General features: G+C 30.8%; 1 protein-coding gene across 2 annotated transcripts in view; it reads left to right on the top strand.

Annotated features, from left to right (window-relative positions):
* The window catches only part of LOC124537295 (receptor-type tyrosine-protein phosphatase kappa), a 180,657-nt gene that overhangs the window by 118,074 nt on the left and 36,623 nt on the right, over nucleotides 1-25,960 (top strand). Inside the window, exons 3-4 of one of the 2 annotated variants that reach the window (XM_047114089.1) lie at nucleotides 7,888-7,911; nucleotides 20,756-20,874. In XM_047114089.1, coding sequence (XP_046970045.1) covers nucleotides 7,888-7,911; nucleotides 20,756-20,874 — 143 coding nt within the window. The remainder of the gene's footprint in view (nucleotides 1-7,887; nucleotides 7,912-20,755; nucleotides 20,875-25,960) is intronic. The other variant, XM_047114090.1, reaches the window with a different exon arrangement.

Below are 25,960 nucleotides of genomic sequence, written 5' to 3'. Positions count from 1 at the left end.
GTTATAGCCAGAACCATACACGCTCCTAACCCAACATCAGACTCCAGACATAAAAAATAAACTCAAGTATCAAGACTACCCCAAATACGCATAATCTATAGTAATATTATAAATGTGAAAGTAACTCTGTCAGTCGGTCTGTCTATCACTCTTTAACAGCCATAGCACTGAACCTAATTTGACGCAATTTGGTATGAAGCAAATATGATTTCCAAGGAAGGACAAAGGCTATAATTTTTGCGTAACACATGACAACCAGAGTCGAGATGGCCCAGTGGTTAAAACGCGTGCATCTTAACCGATGATTGCGGGTTCAAACCCAGGCAAGCACCGCTGTTTCATATGCTTAATTTGTCTTTATAATTCATCTCTTGCTCAGCGGTGAAGGAAAAAATCGTGAGGAAACCTGCATGTGACAAAATTCATAGAAATTCTGCCACATGTGCATTCCACCGACCCGCATTGGAACAGCGTGGTGGAATATGTTCCAAACCTTCTCCTCAAAGGGAGAGGAGGCCTTTAGCCCAGCAGTGAGAATTTACAGGCTGTTGTTGTTGTTGTTGTTGTACATGACAACCAACCCCTAAAACGCCAACGGAGCCGCGGGTGACAACTAGTAGGTATGTTCTAAAAAAATATAAATAATGTATCAAGCCGCAACCTTATTAGAAGCAAAATAGGTTTTATTTCAATCCTCATTGATTGTGCTAGTGTAAGTCAAGGGGCGTCGGTGATCGATGAGGCTCCACTCGGCTTTGCGATGTCAAGAATTTTCCACTCGACAAACACTTTTCATGCGAGACGAATTCACTAAAACTCTCAACAGCGTTTGCCATATACGACGAGTTCATTATCACGAATAATTTGATAAGATTACAGTTATTAATTACGGGATATTTACCATGTTTTTTATTTTTATCCGTTGGAGCTCGATATTTCGACATTATCTACGAATGTCTTGTTAACGAGAGTCTCGTGGACAAGACATTCGTAAATATCCCGTCCGTATCGGTAAATATCCCGTAATTAATAACTGTAATATTAAAAATAACCATGTTAATTTAAAATCTTAATTTGATAAGAATTTCATTTTTTATGTTATACTAGAGAACTTCGTACGGCTTCGTACTTACATATCGGTATATAAATAAGGTTGTTATTTTTGTATAACCGTTTTTGATAGTTCATACTGTGTTGTTTGTTTGATATCTGATATTGTTAGTATTTTTTTTTTTTTGAACAGTACATTGGGTAAAATTTTTGAAGTCTTTATTTATTTCTTACTTTCATTTTTATAAATAAATATTTAAATAATTTTTTAAAAGATATCTAACAAATTAAAAGAACATTTTCAAGTAAAATATTATTTGATAGTATTATGAAGGATCTCGTTCTCCGAAGCTTAGAAATTATATAACAATTTAATTTTATAATAACAGTAGGACTATTCTGTAACAAGAAAATCGAATTTCACCGCAAAAAAACAAGCGTCAATAAGTCAATATCAAAACTTTATATGGTTCATTGACCATAATGATTATTAAATATATAAGACACACGTATCAAAATGGCGTATCAATGTGAGTCGATTGTCGATATTTCACGAGATACGAATACAACTGCTGATCGGCGATTTAGTCCTCAATAACGACAACATATTTTATTACCTACTAACCAATCATATTCTCATATCACCGACACACTTGTCTCGTCTATTATCTTTGTATCTTATATATATTATATAATAGTTGTCGCTCACAGTTTTGATCGCATTTTAGGTTTAGATTAGTAATAAAACTACTCACATAACATTAATTTACGTCACTATATTAATTTACCAATCGATACATATATTATTTATCCGCTTATTGTATATAATTATATCCTTTTTCCGCCCATCCAGGAAATCTAGCTTTCTTCTGCCCTGCCCGTTCAAAATTCCCCGCCTTTTGTTTTTCTCGTGCCAGGCAGTACCAGCTTGCCGCACCACGCCACGAGAGGAAGTGACAGGAGTCCTACTATACGGTGTCGATAACCGAATCAATAATCATACTAATAAATGTTATTTCAAATAAAATCGTATTTAAAAATTAAAGCCGTACTAAATATTATTATTTCAATTAAAATTATATAAGTTTATTTAAAAAATCATAACAAGTTCAAATATTATTTATTCTCATTAAGACAAATTACATCACTTACATGAGAATATAATGGAAAAAAAAATAACAAACAATTTACAGACATTCGTTGTCGTACTCACATTAATCATTTGTGGAAATAACATACAAATCATTATATAATATATAAACAAAAAATCACCTCGATTTGAAAATTCTATTACTCCATTTACATACTCAGATAGATGTAATAATGTAATGAGACAATTGCTTTTTAAATTTATCGAGCGAATCAATGTCTTTAATGACTGAGGGTACCTTGTTATAAAGTCACACACCGTCGTATGTTTTTGCGATTTGACCGAACTTGGTACATTTTAGGTAAAACAATGAAACTTGCGCGTCGTGTGCAGAGGCGCCCAACTTTTTTGTTTCTATTAACTTGAAAAAGGTTATAAAGAAGAAATTATACTTGTATTGTTTTAGAGAAAATTAAAAAAAAATTTGTACACGTCCGCGCAGTACGACAACGAAATATGAATTTTAGGGATGGAATGATGACCACGTTAGGTATTACCAAAATTCATCAAGCTGTGATAGCATAACAATCAGACAGGGTAGCTTTCACGTTTGTAATATTAGTACATATTTCACCAATAAGACCAATGAATGCCATAACTGTATAATGTAATATACAGGGTTATTGGTAACTCGACGTATATCCGTTATTAGGTCAAAGGAAAAAAAAATCAAAAAAATATTTAAATTTGGACCGATAATTATTATTTAAATATTAACTATAATAGAATACATCCAGTGTTTAATCGTTTTTATAAAACAAAAGAAAAAAAAAATTTATTGGATCCTTTTTTTAAATAAATTTTTGAAGTTGCATTTTTGACAAATTTTGAAAAAAACTAAAAAACGTGATAACTCAAAAATGGTTCACTTTTGGATGATGCATATGGGGGTTAAAATTATTGCGTATAGTCACCCCTATCACCTGCTAACGGATATACGTCGAGTTACCAATAACCCTGTATACGAAAATTATTGATCAAACTAAAGATAACCTACACTGTTCATTGTAATTTAGATTTAATATCATATGTTAACGTGCGTGGAAGAAATACCTTTAAGGAATAAGCACTTCTTTCATTTGAAGTCATTTGACATTAATTTGTTTCTGTTTTATCATAACTATCACTAAATATTGTATAACAAAGTCCCCCGGCCGAGTTCTATCAAATAAAAATAAAAAACGTGGTATATATCCCGTTTTTAATAACTGTAATAATAAAAATAAGCATCTTAATTTTCAATCTAACAAGTAATCAACATTTGTTATTAAATGTCTCGTAAATTCCTTTCAATATTGATGATGACGAAGTTTACTTAGCTTAGCAAACATGGCTGCTTAAAAAGTAAACGCTAAACCCTGAACTGGTGTAAAGTGAAATCATAACTCAAGGATACTGGGTGTTTATTGCGGGGGAGCCTCTCTGACCCTCCTCAAGTGAAGTGGATAGACTTTGGTAAAAGCGATAAGAGAAACCCTTTATTGTGATCTTTTAATAATATTGCTGTTTATTTTTCTAGACGATTCCCATCTCGAGTTTAGTTTGAAGGATAATCTTGTCTGGCTATGTGTTTATTTTATTTTATTTGGGTCTTCAATCATGTTTACATTGATTGAAATATAACAAAAGTAAAGTTCTATTTAAATGTCATATATAAAGAAGAACACAGGTGCGTAAAAAGAAAACAAATCAAAAATTTTAATCCTATTTAGCTTCTTAATTTTAAAACTACTTAAAATATATGTTGACATAAAACTATAAAACAAATAATATATGAAGAAAGGATGCATTAACTAAGACATAATTTTTGCTGTCCCGTGCGATCCTTTTCATAGGTACACATAAAATATGTTTATAGAGGAACACAACTTCAAATTCATGCTTGTGACGTCAATAGTCTTAATTGAAAGCGGGTGTAACTTCGAAGCGTAGCTACGTATATAATAATATTTTATACTGAATTCCCCAAAACGAGCTGCATAATCTAGTATCTACTTATATTTATTTAGTACTTTTCTCCAGTTAGTTATCATAAAGAAGACCTATTGATTCATATATACATAAATAAATGGCAATGTTTATGACGGCCATTGCTTTATATTATGAGTTACATTATCGAATTACTTTTCATTATTTTCGTAAAACACACAATCTCGTATATACTCAATGTAAAACCTAAACAACAATGATTGTTTTCCACTGAATGTAAACGTAAACAGCGGAAAAAATTAAAATAGTATAGAAGCAAGTTTAAGTTACTGGCAGTTTATAAATATTAAATTGTTATAAACAAGTTCATAAATATAAAAAATAATGAAATTTTTTACTTACCATAATAAAACAAAAATAATAACAAATAATCTAAACCAAATAATGTTAACGACGTGAATATTATAAAATTTAACATTTGGACAAAAATTTGTTGTTAAAAAAAAATACATAAATTTTATTATACCTTAATAAATAATATTATTACATACTAAGATATATGTGTTCTACAATCGCTAGATTGAGTGATATTCATTATTAAAAGGTTATATTTAAAAAAAAATATCCTCGGAATTATGATATATATCAAATAATAATAATGATAATTTCTTGGTGGTAGGGCTTTGTGCAAGCCCGTCTGGGTAGGTACCATCCATTTATCAGTTATTCTACCGCCAAATATCAGTACTCAGTATTGTGGTGCTGCGGTTCGATGGGTGAGTGAGCTATTGTAACTACAGGCACTAGGGACATAACATCTTAGTTCCCAAGGTTGGGGGCACATTGACGACGTAAGGAATAGTTAAAATTTCTTACAGCTTCATTTTCTATGGGTGATGGTGACCACTTACCATCAGGTGGCCCATATGCTCGTTCACTAACCTATTCCATATAAAAATCCTCGGGAAGAATACATTGACGGAATACGGAACGTTGGAAATTTAGCGTTTTATTGTAAGCTTATTTCTTCAGTGATTATAATAATCGCTGATTCTATCAAAATAGCCAATGATATTGTGATTATAAGAAAAATATTGTAAAGCAGCTGAAAATATTCTATTTCATTTAGAAGAAGGATTGTTTATACCCGTAATCCATATTGAAATTCCTTTATTTCTATAAGAGCGAGAATTGACCGAAGTTAAGCTATTAATCAATTGTTCTAGGTTCTAAACCAATGTTTGTCAACTTAATTCAGATAAACAATAAAGTATTTCAGTCTCAATGTATATATTTTGTTGATATCTTTTAATATAAATCCTTCAAATTTATACGTATCGTATCGTAATGTTTGATCCTCTTTCTACCTTTTCTAAACAAAGAATCATAATATAAATAAACTGAGTACTTATTGTTGTAAAGCCATTTTTACCGTTCTTGTTAAAAGGTTATTGTTTGGTACAAGTAATAAGCTCATAAAATAAAATAACGTGTTAACACATCGGACCGAGTTACGACCGTGACTGGTTGTATTTTATCATTGTCCTATTTATAATAAACGGTTATATCGCTTGCTTAATCAAATCTTTTGGTAACTTTGATTTAATGTAATACACAAGCGGACTGGGAAAAGCAATTATAACAAGTCACTTTTTATTGAATTATTATATTTTTGCTCGGAATTAAAAATTTAAAAATAACTGGTACTGATAAATTCATCCAAAGGTACTAAAAATCTGTAGTCATGCGTCATTCATAATAACGACTATACACACACAGATACCTATTGCGTAGGTAAGCTAACTGCGCAACAAATATAATAGGACACAAGTGTTTTTTGCAGACATGTGAACTTCCATATTCCGATAGTAACACTATATATATTTTTTTAAATATTGAAAAAGAGTAACTACTGAGGTTCTTTCCTGTTCTTCTCGGTATTATCTACTTTTTGGATCCGGTGGTAGCTTCACTTAATTGTAAAATGACTATTCAAAAGTGCTTGTAAAAGCCGACTTGAATAAAGTTTATTTTGATTTTAATTTATAAAGCAAAAAAGAAAAATAAACCTATTTACTCTCAATAGCCGGTATTTTAATTTAAGTTAGCTATTTTGAGTATATTCATATACAATAGTCGTATAAAAACGCTACTTGCTCTAACTTGGAGCAAACGTCACGAACAAAACGGGTCAGATGGAGGCGCCGGTACGACGCGACAGGGACTGCGAAAACAGTCGGGTCAAGTTTCAACGATCCAAATGTGATGTCCTCAAGGCAACACGACTATGCGCTTAGGAACGTTTGGAGAATGAGGCGCTTGGTGATCTGGTGTTATATGGAATTAAGCGTGTATTTCTCATCACTTTGCACTCAGAGCTCTTATAAATAAAGTTTGCTAATGTATTCTGTTTGACGTAAAAATATTTGAAATTTAGATTTACGATGGCTGACCGTACCTTATGTCGGTCAATTTTTAATTTAAGTTAAAGGAGCTCATACACATAATATTAGATATATACTACAAGAAACCCATACACCGTCTTACATATTTTGATTGAGACAGCCGTATGTATCCCTATGTGTGTGTATACAACACACGAGAAGGCCCTATGGTTAGAGTGCGTGCATCTATACCGATGATTGCGGAGTCAAACCCAGACAGGCACCACTTAGTTTTCATGTGTTTGATTTGTGTTTATAATTCATCTCGAAGGAAAAAAATTTCAATGAAATTCCGTCACATATGAATCCACCAACCCTCATTGGAGCAGCGTGGTGGAGTATTCTCCTAATCTTCTCCTCAAAAGGAGAGGAGGCCTTATCCCAAACACACCCACAAATTTTCCCACAAAGTGGAAATTTTACAGGCTGTTACTATACCCAACAAAACCGGGCACGCTGTTGGTCTTAAAAGTGTGACTTTTTGACGATTTCATTTTATTTGAGTAATTAATTCTAATATTTGCTTTTTTTGTTTCATGTACCTGCAAATGACGAAAAAAAGGTAAGTGAACTTATTTATAAGTAAACAAAGCGCAGAAAAAGTGAAAGATTCGATTAGGTATTTACGTATAGGCAAACACAAAACAAAATGTATTCTCTTATGCGTATCTGATATTTTCTGTGTTGCGGTGAAGTCGTCTATCGTGCTAGACGGATCAAAACCTAACGCACTTCAAAATTTTAATGAGACTCACTCCTTTGTTTAAAAAAATAAAATAAAACACAGGCGAGTTTTGAATTGCGATGAGTTTGATCGCAGTAGTGTGCGTTCTGAATACCGTAAATGCGAATGAATTTCATATTCAAATTAAACATTTGTACAAATCTCTTATGCATTAAAGCGCTTATAGTAAAATAAGAGTGTTTTAAAAATAAATTAGAACTGAGTACGTTGTTTTTAAGTGAAGAGTTAATTTGCATTCATTAAGAGTGTTTTAATCGAAAGAGGTTTTTAAAAAAAGAGTATTTAAATGCATTTTTATCAAATATTAGCGTTCAGTGGCTATAGTTACAAATACTAGTTGTAATGTTATTAATAGTGTAGAACCCTTACAATTTATTTATATATTTTTTAAATATATGCTATAAAAATACTTATAGTTTAGCAAAGAGATTTTAATGTATTGTTTCATTTCATTCGTTTCATACATCCTATCTATACAGCAATAATAAAACAAGATGAAACCAATAAACGCAGACGGCAAGGGCAATAAATCGCAGACATCAAATTAATGACCAATTTTATTATTTCAGACCGAGTGACGTTTAGACCTGAGAGTAAGTTAAGGAATTTGTGTCTAGGACCAGCTTAACATAAACGCTAGTTTAGAACTAATGCTTCGCCACAGTAGACCATTTGGAAAATTGCACAATAAACGCAGAAATAATATAAAACGTAGAAATATTAACAGCAACTTATCAACAATAGTAACTTATAACTAGGATCTATTTGATTAAAAAATAGTATTCGATGGATATATTTATTAAAATTGTTATCAAAAACATTATAGTCTCAGAATAATATCGGGTATCATAAACATGTTTTTTTACGTAAAAATATTGATTTGGTTAAATAAAATAAAATAACATAATTGGATTTGGTTTCGTAAATTTTATAAACATTAAATGCACTTACTGTAACGTAGTTATAATTTATTAATGAGGTAATTGAATATTTACACAGCTGTAATAATCATAGACGTAGAAAGAGAAATGCTTTTGTGAACGTCTGTTTTAGATTTGAAATAGATTAACATTAACGCTTCGAAGTAACGAGAGGTTTGCTATATAAAAACGAAATTTCAAATCTTCTGTTCTTTTCTTGCTTCATTGAAATAAACGTGTCAGAAAAGTACAGATGACAAATCATTAGTTATACTTCCTTGTTTTAAAAAACAGCAGTGTTATTCTGTAAGAACTCCTTTCGTTCCTCACTCGGTGAGTTGCGAGTTTGCTCTTACCAGAATAACCCTACAGACTACATTTGTAATGTTTGATGTAAGATTACCGAAATAAGGATGGAAGATGTAGAAATTTCGTAACGAATAGAGCCTCCGATTTATTGAGATGAGCAAAATAACAGCTGGGTGTGTAGACTGAATAAATCTAGATTAATGTTATAAATATTATAAAAAGCAGTAACATGTTAACGCTTCATATTATTTAAAAATATATATATTCTAATTGGAGTCGTAAATGAAAAGAGGTTGTATTATTGGAGAATCCAATGATGCAGTGAAATATGAAGGTAGGTAATGAAATAGCCATCGGCTATTTTTAATTATATTGAATTCTGATATGTCCATATATGAAAAAAAAACTTATGTTACGGTTATAAATAAATCTGCAGGGCATTTAAATAGTAGTCATTATTTATAATAAGTTAATTTTAGCGAATACCAAATTACTTTACCAGGTTAATGGTCTTTCAGATAAATTACATAATTGTCAATTATATTAAACTAAGCGGTAGTCATTTTACAATAGAAAGGAGTTCAGTTTGATGTTGTACCTTTTTTACCTGTGAAATTTAAAAGAAGAAGTCTTTTCAAAATATGAATGAAACTGAATTGATGTTGGCAACAAATTGTATTGATAACATACTGAGTGGTGGGGCTTAGTGCACGCCCACTCATCATATTTTCTACCATCAGACAGTAATATTATAATGTAATATTTATGTGTTCCAGTTTGAAGGTTAAGTGAGCTAGAGTAACTACAGGTACAAGGGACGTCTTAGTTCTCAAAGTTGGTGGCCCGTAGACATTGCTTATTATAGTAAATATATGTATGTCGGATCATGAGAACGGCCTTTCAAATACTCTTGGCTGTTATCCTTCAGGGTGTGATAATGATGAAATATTAGAAATAAATATACATTGTGACTGTTCAGTACACTATTATTTAACTTCCAGATAAAAACACACAAAATATAATACGGTTAGGTTGATTAACTTAAATTGAGAACCAATAGGAAAGAAATGTTCTACTTATCACCTCGTGTGACTGTGAAAAGTAGAATGAATCAGCTGTCAGCACGTTTTATCACCCACTACCCTATGCGGTACCCGCTCTTAACATAAATTTTCGAATACAAATGATAATATAAACAATTTGCTATCATATATATTACAGTAATTATCAGATCGAAAAATGATTATAAATAAAGGGAACGCCATTAAAAATAGGTGAACTATGATTAGTACTAAATCTCCCTCTGAAACTATAAACGCGCCGTCATATATAACACATAACAACAACAACAACAACAACTACCTGTGAATTTCCCACTGGTGGCCTAAGGACTCCTCTTCTTTTAAGGAGAAGGTCAGTAGCATAATCCACCACACTGCTCCAAATGGTTGGTGGACTCACATGTGGCAGAATTTCGTTGAAATTAGACACATGTACATTTCTTCACGATGTTTTCCTTCATGATGCTTGCCTGGGTTTGAACCAGCAATCATCCGTTAAGATGCACACGTTCTAACCACTGGGTCATAATATAAGTAATATTTTATTAGATTTTAATTAGGCCACCATATGGAATCTTCCAAAACAAAGATAAACGTATAGGTACTACATCGTTACCAAATGTAATATATTATATAACATCCCTAACAATCGAATGTCTTGTTGTTATCAAATAAATTTTGTGTTGTTGCGACTCTTGTGTTGCCAAGAAAAGTTGTCATGACCTCATTAAAGTTATTCACTTTCTTCAACTATTGAGCTAAATTTATTATGTTTTACTGGCTATAACTTATAAACTATCATAAATATAGGAAAACAAGAACAGCAATAGAGTTTTAATTAAAACCCGAATTTATCTAAAACTTTACTTGGTGCTAGGGCTTTGTGCAAGCCCGCCTGAGTAGGTACCACCCACTCATCACATATTCTACCGCTAAACAATTGTTGTGTTCCAGTTTGAAGGGTGCCAGTGTAACTACAGGCACAAGAGACATAGCATCTTAGTTTCCAAGGTTGGTGGCGCATTGACGATGTAATGAATAGTTAATATTTCTTACACCGTCATTGTCTATGGGTGTTGGTGTGTTGGACCACTTACCATCAGGTGGCCCATATCCTCGACCGCCAACTTATTTAAAAAAAAAAAACAACAAATACGTCGTCGTTAATAATCTAATTCATAAAAAAATTGACATTTTAGATGATTTTGTCTTTAATTATTAATAATTTAAAGTAATTAATGTTCTTGGTTGTTATTTGATAGTATAAGGTAGTTGGTTGTCTAGTTTTTAAACTAATTTTCAAAAATGTTCGATAAGAGTAATTTATACAATATACATAAACTATTTCTCGTATGAAACACGAAATATTCGCGCCAAAAGTATACCAAGTATGACAGTCGATAGCACGCTCGTTTTTTTACTGTATTACGCTACAGATTATATAAGGTTGCATATACATATACAATGTCACCATGGCTCAATATGACATAAAAAATACTGCTATGTTTAAGTACTTAAAATTATGAACAAAATAGGTAAAGATATAAAATAAATTAACAGTACGATTTATTATAAATTAATATTCATGTGAATTAATATCGCCGACATTTCTGTAACAGTATTTTCATTGATAGCAACATTCTATGGCTTCCTTTAAATGTCTTCTATTTGAAGCCTTTGTTAAATATCCAGGATTAAAAAGTACTTACATTCGTTATACCCGTATGTACGATTATAATAAACTGTGTCGCTTTGTTCTTTTGTTAGGGTTATTTTTCCTGTCCTTATCAAATTTAACTTATAAAAAAAAAATAGATGTTTTTTACAATTATAATTTACTAAATAAATCAAAAATTAAATCCTTATATATTCTTAATTAAATACTTATATTGCTACTGTTAAGCAATTATTTATACCTAACGTTGTAGAAATTCTTATGTATATTGAATTCAACTTTTGAACTTTGAAAGGTCCTATGTGACTTCTTTTTCACATAGTTTACTTTAAAGTGATAATATATTTTATCTTTTAATCTACGTTGGACTATGTATTCAGAAGAAAATTACTTTATACAAAATTTTACTTCAATAGTAAAATAATCTCCAAATATCATTTAGTAAAACTATCTTACTGACATAGTGATCTCCACCAAACATATTTCTGTACAAACATGTACCACAAACGGTAATGAAATAAAAAACTAAAAGATCTTCAAAGGAATATAATAATATCATCTTGTAATGTTCGTGTAATGCTCTTGCTCTGCTCTTTTGTTACTTTTATACATCCGTCAGTGCCTTTGGCTTCCAGACGAGATTAATTTGCTCGGCTCTGTAATAAGTGATGTCTATCTTAGCTAATAATAATGTCGTTGACCACGTTTAGCCAACAAGGCGTCCATTAGATGATAGTCTTGTTGTTAGTTTTGCCAAAGTTACTGCTTTGAACGACCGATAGTCTACCATTATAGAAAGTAACTATATAGGAAATCTATATCCATAATTTCGTGCTGGTCTATAATAGAGTTCTAAGAAAGCTATCCACAATTATAGTTCTTAAAAAATAATGATTTTTTTTTTGACAACATATAGCCGCAAAATTCTTATAATCGAGATAATTCAGTAATCCGTGAAAATCAATGATAAAACAACTGTTCAACTGGCGGCCATATTTGATTTTTATGGGTGTGTTTAGATAGCTGTATATATATGCATGTTTAATAATCATAACCTTCACATAAAAATATACGAAAAATTAATTACTGAGTTAGTAAGACGTAGTGTTCAAACCCTAATAAGTTTCTGATTTTTTTTACAGAGATAAAATAGATCATCCATAATAATTCGTATTACACTGTTAATAAACTAAAATATATTTAAAGGTGTTCCCATCGACATAATATATATGTAACCCTCTCAAACGTTAAGCGACTACTAGCTAACCAAACAAACGAACGATGTATTTAGAACATTCGGGTTCAATCAAGCAGAACTGTGTCTATTCAACAGTTAATTCCGATTATTTTTGCATACATATATTCCAATTCAAAGTCTAAATATAGCAATAATGTTTAAATATTAATATTGTTATTCCACGTTTATATTTTTTACGTTTCAATGCAGACACAGCTTCAAAATTTATCATTGAAAATCTATGTTGGCTTTCGGAACCCAACTTGAAAGCTGAATGGTAGTTTAAGGCACAATTGCAGTTGTAGTTTTTTTTTTAATCTTTGTATCCTCTTTATTTTAATTATTCGTCAATTTTCATATTATGTGTGGCTGTACATGTTTTTCAAACATTGTAAAATAATTGTGGCTCAAATAAACTGTTTCGTTCTCTCGATTCTATCACTTTAAGATTTTACGGAAATTGTTGTTATATTATTCTTAGTCATTAATTTCATTTATATTCCATTCATTATAAATACGTTGTCAGATTTATGAGCTTGTAATTTTACTGGTTCACTCACTTTTCCAACTGGGATAACAGCAACGAACATCATTCAAAATACACAAAGTATCAAAAACAAAAACCTTTAAAATTAACATTGATCTTATTGATAAGTAATTTTAATTATTTTTATAAGGTACTGTGATGTTTGTTTACAGCTTATTATACTTAATCAAAATGTGCTTAGTAGTTTCTAAAACAAAATGAATATTTCCCAAGATATTAAAGTCGCGTTACTCTAGTATGATGCGCTCACATCATAAACTATAATAAGTTCTAAAGCCTTTGTGTACGAAGTTTCGTATAACTTAACTTGTATGTTAATGGATGCAATGGAGCCGAATCAGGCCACATTTTTGTTTATATGTTTACCTGACGTAACTAGACTAAGTTGAGAATTATCACTTTTGTGTCGAAAAGGACATCATGGTCTCGTAAATTTTAGGTCGAATCCGACGAACGCAATTTTTAATGTACTAATTTATATACATACAGCACTTATAATGTTAAATAACGTAAGTAGATTTCTGATAAAATATTTCATTAAATTCTAATATTGTTGTTATTATTTTAATACCATTTCTATTACAGTAAAAAAGGTAAATATTTTTTTGGTCATTAAAAATGTTATTACATTTTACTTTATTTTTTTAGTACATAAATAATCGCATAATTTATATTATATTAACTTATTAGTTTTTTAACAAATCCTTATTCAATGTTACAAGTCTCTTGATTTCTACAATGTTTTAAAGTTTGTGTTTTAATGTTGCAATGATTTTAATATAATACTTACACGAAGGCATAAAGGCATTAATATATACAAACTTTTTTTGACAGGAGAGTACTTTGACCTTTACAAAAAGACTCAAATATTTTCAGCTTCAAAAGCTTTTTTCAGTAACACAGGACGTACATACTCGTATATTACAGACGAGCTTTCTGACTATTGACCAATGGCTTTATTTGCGTTGGTATTTCCCTGGAAACCTATTCTTTTTTGTTTTAAAAACTATGCTCTAATAACTCAGGAGGCATATCACCAAAAATTAGTAAAATAACAGCGTCTATATGACCAACTGCAGACCGAGGGCCTCTCCCTCTTTTTAAAAAGATCTTTGAAGGATTATTCCACCACACTGCACAGATGCAAGATACTTGTTATAAATATTGAAGATTTTCATGTAACATATTATGCAGATTTTCTCACGATATTTTCCTTCATCGTATTGCGAATGATAAATAAACACAAATTACATTAAAATTATGTTTTTATCCGAACTTAAAAAAGTATATATTCTGAAAATATGCGCCTTATTTTTTCATTTTTATTCATTTAGTAAGTTTTAATTACAAGACTATAGTTGTGTAATATACATACAACGGTGCAAATTATCCCTTCATTACACCGACATCAGTTAAACAGGAGTTAAGTCATGTTTTATTAAACAAACTTTCAAACAAGGATTAATTAACATTAAAACTTGATATATATTTCATTTTACAAAGTATTTTAAGCCCTAAATATATTTGGATAGAGTATATTTTTGTACATAAACTTAATAAATCTTTCGAGAAGGTGTTTATGCCGATCTTGCTTACTAGAAAACTTTAAACTTTAGCGAGAACCTCTGGCTCTGTTCCAAGATATGATTGGAACTGAAGCTACCGAAGATAACTTTGAGGAGATTAATTGCTTGGAAATGTTTTATTAAATTATAAAATCAATGTTTGCAAATCCACTGATTAATTGTAATAAATACGAGGAATTCATTTTAAATTTATATCATGTTCCTCCTGGAAAACGAACGAATCTGACATAATATCACGTATTTCGTGATGTTTATTTGAAGTTACTCTTTTGTACATTTTTTCATATATATGTTAATTAAGTACGATCATATTCTCAATTAAATTCAACGAAAACCAATCCACATTTTTTTAAGAAATTTATAGTATTTTATTGAGTAGTATAAGTATTAGTAGTAGTAGTTATTTATTAATGTATTTTGACATACATTTTAGATCACCAAAGTCCACCAACCCGCATTGGAACAGAGTGGTGGAATATGTTCCAAACCTTCTCCTCAAAGGGAGAGGAGGCCTTTAGCCCAGCAGTGGGAATTTACGGGCTGTTGTTGTTGTTGTAGATTCAAAGTGCACGTTAAAAATAAACACGGAATCTTATTGTAAAATAAGAAATAAATGTCCATTTACATATGTTGGTATATCAAGACAGATTATATTTAAAGATAATATGTAAGATCTCAGACTCAATTAACTTATATGACAAACTTGAATATGAATCATTACTACTTATAATAAGGCACATCAAAGTTAATGGCGAGCAACGTGAGAGCGAAGGCGTCCTACGAGTTTCTAGCGCACATACAGTAGTTATTTGAATAAGTCAAACATTTTCGTTCAAGACTTAAATTTTCTGCTCATTCCTATACAAGTTATTTTATACGCCATGAGCTACATAAAGTTTCTAAGAGAAAATTGAAAATATAAAAATGTTTTTGTTATTGATCTTACTAATACTGATAATAATACTAGAGTAATGTTACTTAACATATAATTTAATTACTTAAAATAACTTAGCTTTTAAGTCCCTTGTGGCAGTAAAAACTAGTTTAGTTTGTTATGGTTATAATTATGGGCTTACCTCGGGTTTCTCTTAAGTAACAATGTACAAACGGTTAGAAGTGATTACTTGTTAGTTGTTACATACCTATAACATTATATTTTCTGCTTCTTTATTCGAAATTAAGATACTATACTTAAATTAATTTACAGATAATAAATGTAACCAACCAATTTAGGTTTGATCCTTTTGTTTCGCCATCAACGTATAATATTTGCATAAATGACAATTTCAGAATTATAAACCACTAAAACAAATTTTAAATGTAACTAAAGGTAAACTGCTAAATAGAAGAATAGTAAAAAATAAATTTAAAAAGAAAACATATCTAAATGTTATGTTCAAAATTTAAATAAACGTTATTTTTATTACGAGTCACAAACATTTTTCATTCGACTTAAGAATTATTTTTTTGATTATGGCCTAATATACCAAATATAACTGAAATCATACGTAGCAGTTACTCAGACTAATTTCCCACAAGACAGTTCTTATAAAAGAATATTACTTTAATAATATTCAAATATTTCACTTATTTTTTTAATACGCATTTTATTTTAATTAAACAATTAATTAATTATTAAATAAAATATCATACTGTATATTAAAAAGATGAAATTCAGGCATTGTTTTGAGTTTCAATGAACTCCAGTCCATGTTTCAACAAACACTTGTTATCAAGGTGCTCATCTAAGACCTGCACAATGCCCAATTAATACACCCCTATTGTGTGGCTCATAATGAACCGAACGCTTCGCTGACAAAGAACTCGGTCGGAATACCACGTGCAGACTGAGCCAATTAATTCAACAAAGACAAGAGTTAATATATTTTGAAACATTTCTGTCGTCGTCGTTTAAAACAACAGTGAATTTATTACAATTTAAATAACGAATATCAAGTAATATACTTCATATTCACCTTTTTAATATATGTAAAAAGGTTTTATTAAAAAGTGTTTACAATTTGATAGCATAAAAAAATTCAATGCAGATTTATGTGTCGTGTTTTTACTAACAATTACTACGTTACGTCTTCACTACTTACGTTTTTACTAGCAACTACATATTATAAATAGTTATAAATAGAAACATATAAAATTTTACTGTTAATTTACAAATTATTTTATATTTTGCCTTTGTATAGCCAATACCAACATATATATTATATGTAGTCTATTATATATTATGTATAAATTCACTATAAATTAAACCAGTTTACAATAAAGGTTGATGGTCCGTAGCACACTACAACTCTGGGTGGGTGGTCCACTCATCAATATGTTGCACTGTTCCGGTTTTAACGGTTGGAGAGCCAGTGTAATTACACGCGACACACTGAACATTCATCATATTAGATTCCTTGGTCGACAGCCCATTGGCGCTGTTACTAGTGATTTATACTTCTCGAAGTGCCATTTACTTCAGTAATAAAATTTTAACGAAAAAAATGACTTAAATATATATTCTGAAAAGAAATACATTTTTTTTTTCATCCTCCCCAAAAGGGATTTAACCTATTATAAATGAATTTTCCAAAACTATTCATAAATGACGCAGTTTTGAGAAAAGATACAACTGAATAGAGTACCTAAGCAAGGTACTTTATTATTTTTGTTTACTTTCTATGTATTGGTCACAATTTTCCAACTCATAATAAGTAGGCAATTTCAAGATAGACTGTCTTCTTAAAGTAAAACGTAGGTATTGCTACATTTTAATTTTAACATTTATAATTTATATAAAAACGAAACAGAGAAATTTAAAAAGAGAAAAGTTTATTAATTCCATTCCATAAACGCACGTAAAATGTTAATAAAATGAAGTGTAAATAGAAAAGTTCGCGTTGTGCAAAATAGAATCTCGCTTTGAAGTACGTTTTTATTGTAATAAAAGTAACAAAATAATTTCAACTATATAACAAGGCTCAATGCTATAATATTAAATTACATAATTTACCTTATATGTTTGTTTTTTTTTATTCAATGAAATTTTTTTTGAACACGTAAGATGAACGACAACTCCAAATATATTATAACCCCATATTGTATATTGTTTTATTGTTATGTTTATTATTCTTAAATATTAATATCAGGCAAGTATTTTAGAATAATCTACTTTTCTTCTACTTCCTATGTTTTTATAATTAAGCTCATGTTCAAAAAACCCTTATGAAACCGCTTTATGTTGGATGAGAATCTGCTACATATGTATACAAAATTCTACATAAGTGTAAACAATGTGTAACAGCCTGTAAATTTCCCACTGCTAATCTAATGGCCTCCTCTCCCATCAAGGAGTGGGCTTGGAACATATTCCACCACGCTGTTCCAATGCGGGTTGGTGAAATGCACATGTGGCAGAATTTCAATTAAATTAGACGCATGCAGGTTTCCTCACGATGTTTTCCTTCACCACCGAGCACGAGATGAATTTTAAATATATAGTAGTGCTTGCCTGGGTTCGAACCCGAAATCATCGGTTAAGATGCACATGTTGCACTAACCTAACCATGGCCCAGGCCATCTCGGCTCATTGCTCACTGCACAAGCTCGTAACCTTGTGCGGTATTATAATGTTTACATGATTGATTTTTTATTGAGTTACACTCATTATAATCCGCGTTTCACCATTACAGTATTACACAATTATACTTTATATTTGACATAAGTCAAAGAATCGTCAGTATAGAACGAGTGGAAATTAGTATGTCCGGGTACAGGATTTAATTAACTTGTACCTGTCGCTTTACTTTCAGTTAAATTGAATAATATGACGATTGAAAAATTTCAATAATATCTTAATGTCTGCTTCCTCCCAAAAAACACGCAAATACAAGAGTGATTTTATTGAATTTAAAACTATATACTCATTAAGTATTAATATAATTATTTTTATAAGTATTGACAACTATGTATATAACGTGTTGGTAATAAAAATATTCTCCTCTATATAATTAGCGCGCGCTTTATTAGTATTTCATAATTAATGGTTAGAGTATTTGCCAATAATATTTGAAGGCTGATTTACTTTTAAGAGCGGGTCTCAAATGCGATGGTGACTTGTAAACCCATTTTGTTCATATGGTCCATCTTCCAAATGTCATATCAACCACCAAACCCGTCTGTCCGACAGCCTGTTCCTCCGACACATATATATGTATGTACACATATATTTATTTTATTTTGAACACGTATATTAAATCATACCTATTAGTACCTGTATAAAGGGTCCCTATAAATGGAAAATAATGTCTGCCTATCTGGTAGTACATTGACCAAGTAAGGAATGGTCAATATTGCTTACGACACCAATGGCTATCAGTACTGGTGAACTACGGGTGACCGATTTCTCTTCTTAAATATTTTTTTCCGTTATCAACAATTCTCTGACGTAATCATGCTATAAATGTATTTATGAACGTTTTATAAAAGCGTCGTCCTAACGCAGAATTGATGACTTTCAATAACCTTATTAAAATTATATTGACATTCGGAAATATTTACTGTGAAATATTGAATTTAATGGATTTTATATAGCTTGTAAGTTTCTTACATTCAAATTTTATACATTACCAATGCACCACCAACCTTGGGAACTATGATGTTCTGGGCCTTCAGGACTGTAGTCACATCACAACAATAATAAGTATTGTTGTTTGGCGGTAGAATATATGATGAGTGGGGTACATATTTATATATAGTATATAAAAGTAGTAGTAGTATTATAGAAAAAACGGGCGTGCACTAAATCTATGAAAAAGGAATCGGAAATAATATCGCAGGAAATTGATAAAAGAAAATACTAATTTAAAGTTTACGTATCCACAACACACATTCACATCTTTTAATTGCATTGAAACTTTCATATTACATTACAATTAAATAAGACTATTTATAAATAAATCACATATTAATAAGAAACTGTATAAATAAAAACCACGGTTGAAAACCATTTCTTATATATCATTTAAACAAGAAATACCCTTTTGGAAACATAAAGATTTATCACGAGAAAAAATCGCTCATATCCGTACGATAAAATACACTGATGGCCGTAACATGACATCAAAGATGAGCGTTTTTTTTTTGTATTATAAACTTTACTCCTTTATATTAGGATTCATTTTAGTTATGTGTGTGAGTTGAGTTAAGACAACTGCTTCAGCGTTGGAAGATTAGACTAAGATAATAGTACGTTTGATGTGAGGTTTTATTGTACTCAGGATGGTGTTAGAGTTACAAGCATAATAAACTGGTTTAAATAAATAATTAAGAAGCAAAATAGCATTTAACAACCCGAGCTCGGCTTACCACGGCGTAGCCAAGGAGAATAACTTGTGTTTTGTAATATAAATTTATATTAGGGATGGGCCGAAAGTCGGTTTAACCAAGGCTTCAACCAGTCTTCAACTTTCGGACGAAATTCAGTTCAAATGCCGAACATTCGGCGCAAAAAAAGAAATGAAAAACACAATTGTCATATTTTGACTTAAATCACTAGATAGATATCATTTTATACATATTATTTTCGCCGAATATTCGGCTGAACTTTGTATTCTGTATAATTTACATATGGCCCATTACTAATTTATAAACATAGTTATAAAATATTTTTGGTCGAAATTATTGTTTAACGATAGAAAAATAAATATTCAAAGACCAACTAACTATAAACGTCTTCTTCAAAATAAAAAACGTTAATCAAAATACGTATGTATTTATATTCGATCATAAAAATGTTCTACAACACGTAGAATTATATCATAAATTTTTATATACCATTTTAATAAAAACATATTTGAAAAAGTTATCATAAATTTCTATTTAGTATTAAATATATTTTTAACAAACTTTTATATTGAATTCAGATATTCAGGAAAAGATACCCAAAATTATTACACAATCACAATTTTCATATCTACCTACCGAATTGTAAAAAGTAATCCAGAACAATATATTTAACTTATATCATTAATAAATATTAATACTAATATAAAATTAAGATTATAATAATGCTTATACTTTAAATTAAATTTCATTTCACAGCTGACGAGAACGGGTCCATATCCGAGACGATACCGGATCGGCCAGTCGAGTTAAAGAACTTTCCAAAACTCTGCGAGCAACGGAGAAAATTTCCTGTCCTATACAAGCTCGAGTTTCAGGTAAGAAGCAATTCTAAGAAAACCTCGGGACGTGTGTTTAACAGACTCGGTTAAACTTCAATTTATAAAGCCTGTGTGAATAGCGACATTATATAATATGTATATATCCTTAGCACTTGAACGTAATCTTATTTTTACACGGAGTCATTTGAAAAGTTTCACATTTCATAAAAATAAATAGGTTAAACATTTTTGCTGTAATATTAATAATCATTTCTGTCTTTGACTTTCTTAATAAAGGTAGGGAGCAAATGGTTTAATTGGTAGTTGGATGTGCAAGCAAGTCTAGGTAGCCTCATCTGATAGATGATCAGATCATCTATCACCGAATGGCAATACTTACTATTGTTCTATTCTGGCAAGCCAAGATAATTACAGGCTCAAGAAACATAACATCTTAGTACGCAAACTTGGTGGCACGTTAGTGATGTAAGGATTTGTTAAAGTGGTAGCGGTTATCACTTCTCAGCTGGTCTATGTGCTCGGCTATCTAACATATAATTAGAAAATATTTAGTGGTGTACTAAGTGAGCGGTTGCTCGTAAACATTTTTATTGCAAGAATTAACCTGAATACTCGCGTTATCGCTTTGTCCAACCACTGTGCTGAGAATACTGGTTCATATACATATATATTGACATGGATACTATAATTTACTAGTTATATAGAATACAGAAGCCATTTAATGGAGGAGGTATAGCTGAAAACATATTTATACTTTCTTTATAATGATTTTTATTTGTGTGTAATTTATCTCAGACCTTTATTTTAAGGCTTATAGTTATATTTCTATTACAAACGTTACCCTGAAGATATCTTTATAGCGATAAGCCCAGCCTAACATGCTTTTAATTGAGTAGGTTTAGGTGCAAAGTAAAATGATTTTTTTTTATGGTATAGGTTGACGGACGAGCATATAGGCCACCTGACGGTAAGTGGTCACCATTACCCATAGACAATGACGCTGTAAGAAATATTAACTATTCCTTACATCGTCAATGTGCCACCAACCTTGGGAACTAAGATGTAGTTACACTGGCTCACTCATCGTTCAAACCGGAACACAACAATACTGAGTACTGTTATTTGGCGGAAGAATATCTGATGAATGGGTGGTACCTACCCAGACGAGCTAGCACAAAGCCCTACCACCAAGTTACATGCATCACTTCATATACTTACTTATTACTATGAAATATTATTTACTGAAAACAGTAATATAATAAAATATAATATTTGAACACGCTCTATAAAACCAAAATACGGGGAGGCGATGCCAATATTACCCTGCCAAGGCGCCAAAGGCTTTGACGCTGAAAATCTCGCTAATGAAGTAATACTGCACTAATGAAAAAGAGGCCTTAATTAATGATAATTAAAAATTATGGCTGACATTTTTAAACTCGGAGCGCATATTTTTAATTATTATTTTATATTAAAAAAAAAGTTAACGTAACGGGATTTCGTAGGTTCATCTGCGTGTATCTTATTAAGATTAGAGCTAGGTAATGTTATTTCAGCTTAAAGTACAAATTACAATCACAATATAGCTTACAAGTAGGCACAAGCACTTTAGAGTCACCTTTATAAAATTAAATTAAAATTTAAAGATACCATGAAATAGGAAGGTTGAGTACACGAAGAAAATGCAACAATACAGAAAATAATACCTTTTTTAATAACTAAAATTACATAATACGTTCATTGTTTATATAATGTTAAGTTAATTTACTGATACATTTTAAAAATATGACTATATTTTCACCTCTTTATTTATTATAGTAAAAAGTAAACAAACAAAAATATATCAGGGCCTTTTATTATAATTGCCAATTAGCCGTCATCCATAATATCAAAGCTCAATTTTTATCGTTATATATTAGGGTTATTACGTTTTTACCCTCTAATGCTTCTCAAGGAAACACAGCCTATTCCAATGGAATAAGGAAAGATAAACAGACATTCATTCATTCATCACTTAATTGTTTATAAAACAACAGTAACTACATATATACATTTTAATTTACTCTCGAAGTCTAGAAAAAAATCGCTGACATTTAAACGCCAATTTTTCGTGAATCCATAATGAATACCAAAGATTATTGAACAACAACAGCCTGTAAATTCTCACTGCTTGGCTAAAGGCCTACTCTCCCTATGAAGAGAAGGTTTGGAACATATTCCACCACGCTGTTCCAATGCGGGTTGGTGGTATACACATGTGGCAGAATTTCTATGAAATTTGTCACATGCAGGTTTTCTCACGATGTTTTCCTTCACCGCTGAGCACGAGATGAATTATAAAGACAAATTAAGCACATGAAACAGCGGTGCTTGCCTGGGTTTGAAGCCGCAATCATCGGTTAAGATACACGCGTTCTAACCACTGGGCTATCACGACTCTTATTAAGATTATTGAAGATCTCCAATGATCGTGTCAAATCAATGTGAAAGCTTCAATTCGAGTTAACTCCTGTTATGGTTTGGATAGACTGCAGAAATATTATAGATACGAGTATATCCCATCCTTAGTACATTTTTACACGCGTTCGGTTGATATCTGAATGATTCGGCACCTTGCCTTGTTAACTCTTTCGAATCTACACAACTCGCGGTTCATATAGCCTAGGGAAAGCGTTCGCAGTATTGTCAAGGTACTAAACTTAAAACTTATTATTCATTATTATTTAATTTTTCGACATTGCAGTTAATGGTATGCATATCTTCATATCTGATTGACCGTGTATTGAATTTGTATTTGAAAGTAATCGTTCGTAAAGGATTATGTTCGAAATCTTCTCAAAGAGAGCGGAGGCCTAAAAACCCAGCAGTGGGGGAAATTTACAGGCTGTTGTTGTTCTCAATACACATTACGTTACTGGATCGATATTATCACATTTTTTTATCATGGTTGTGATTAAATAACCTTTCAAAGACAGTAACAAATAATAAACAAAGTAATAAATAAAATAAAAAATAAACGATTTATTTCTTTCCTTCCATTCGTCTTGAATTTATTTATTTATTTTTCGATCTAGGGGTAATATTTACTTTAAATTTGAGAAATAACTAACTTAACAGCCATGCACGAAGCGCAATCACCGAAACGCTTTTCTATATCATTTATTCATACTCACGATTCTTGTTAGCTAACTGTCAGACGGTTAAATCAATAGAAGATATTTGTTTAAGGAACCTGCCCTTAATAATATTTGACCTGAGCTGAAACCAAATATAAGCTCCGTTTGTGGGAATAAATTGACGTTGTCTTTTCTAGATTTAACATAGCATAGCTGTCACTTGTATAAATAAATACAATAATCTGTACAGCATAATATGGCTTTAGAAGTAAATAGTAAAGTTAATAAAAAAATAGTAAAAATCGTAGTGTTTGCTGATTGAAGGTTTCCCCCCTTCGTTTTCAGAAGGTTTTAATATTATTACATGATGCGACTTCAATACGGTTTGGCGGATAAACAAGATATAATTTCACCCGACAAACACAGGCGTTTATATTATCACAATATTTCCTTAACCGCCACCATGAATTAATAACGTGATGCTTTTGTATATTTGAACCGTCAATCTGCGGTTAACATTCTCATGTTCTAACTTTATTGTTTAAATTCTAGTGAACAAAAGTAAGTCTTCGAGTTTTTTTAACAAAAACATATTTTCTTTAAACTAAAACCACTAACAACTTTCCTTTATTATCTTGCTCATTCACGTTCAGAGTTGGTTCTCAGCCAATAAACTTCACCTTATCAAGACAAACTGAAGCTCAGAGATGGAAAATATAATTTCCTAAATTACTAGTATACTATTTCTCGCTTCTTATTATAACTTGTTTGTACCAGATTCTGTTAGGACTCACTTCGTATCTCATTTATAGAATGATTAAACTTGTACGGTTTGATACGGGACTTATTAAAATGTCATAATTGTTATTATAAGGAATGTCGCTTATCACTTTCTGTCATTTCTCGATCGTGTTCTCTGGTGAGTTTCGCATCTGTTTTTAAGGATAGTTCTGCTATTAGGTTAAGAATGGAAATGAAAAATAGCATTGATTTAAGGGATGCCGAGCGATTAAAAAATACTGATTAAATCCAGATCACTCGCGCTATTGTCGTGCCCACTTCTAGCATAAGCTTCAAGGTAATATTGCTGTTTATATAATTTAGGAAATATAATAGTAGTTCCTTAAAGAACACGTTCTCATTACCGATAGTTTAAATTCTAATTGTAATCATATTATACTGATAACTTCTTTATCTTACATTAATTCTTAATGCTTAAATACAATAATTTTTTTTACGTTACACATTAATCGTAAAATTTTACTATATAATAAACAAGTTAGATCAAACTACGTTGTATTTTGAGAGGGTTTTCTTGTATAGAAATCAAATTTCACATTTACTTTGTTTGTGAAATTTTATTCTTACGAACGTAAGCAAATCATATTTCGCAAGCCACATAAAATTCCAACGAATAATTAAATTTTGTGGACGTCAGTGTTTTAATTAGCTGAAACATATTCTGACCACATAATTTCTATTTGCGTTTCTTACTCAAAGCATTTTATGTATAGAATACAATTCTATTTATAATTTTGTGTGGGTAATGTTTTTTATTTATAAAATTCTATTATGCCATACATTGTAAAGGTAAAGTTTTGATTGTTGTTCACCGTTTTATTCTGTTGTTCCGAAATGGCGTAACTACATAAAAATTAAACTCAAATTTCTCATTATTAAATTTTTATTGTAAAACTACGAAAAGATTGACCTTTTTGATGGGTAGTCGAAGGTTATTTAAATAACCACTTGTACCTTTTTTCTTTTGAACAAATATAACAGTACTTTATCTGTACGACTATATAGTTGAAAATAATAAGCAGTGAGATATTAATTACTTATTTAAAAAACCTTCACGAATTTTCCGTAGAGGTTTACGTAACATATCTGATGAGCGTAGCAAGCGTAGCACTCGCGTAGACTTTGTAGACCCTTATTAAAAATCTCATGCATTCAAGCGTACTTTTAAGTTATACTTTAAAGATTTATATTTAAATAAAAGTATA

The sequence above is a fragment of the Vanessa cardui genome, chromosome 18 (assembly GCF_905220365.1).
Source record: "Vanessa cardui chromosome 18, ilVanCard2.1, whole genome shotgun sequence".
Lineage (NCBI taxonomy): Eukaryota > Metazoa > Arthropoda > Insecta > Lepidoptera > Nymphalidae > Vanessa > Vanessa cardui.
This window is presented reverse-complemented; position numbering and strand designations above follow the sequence as displayed.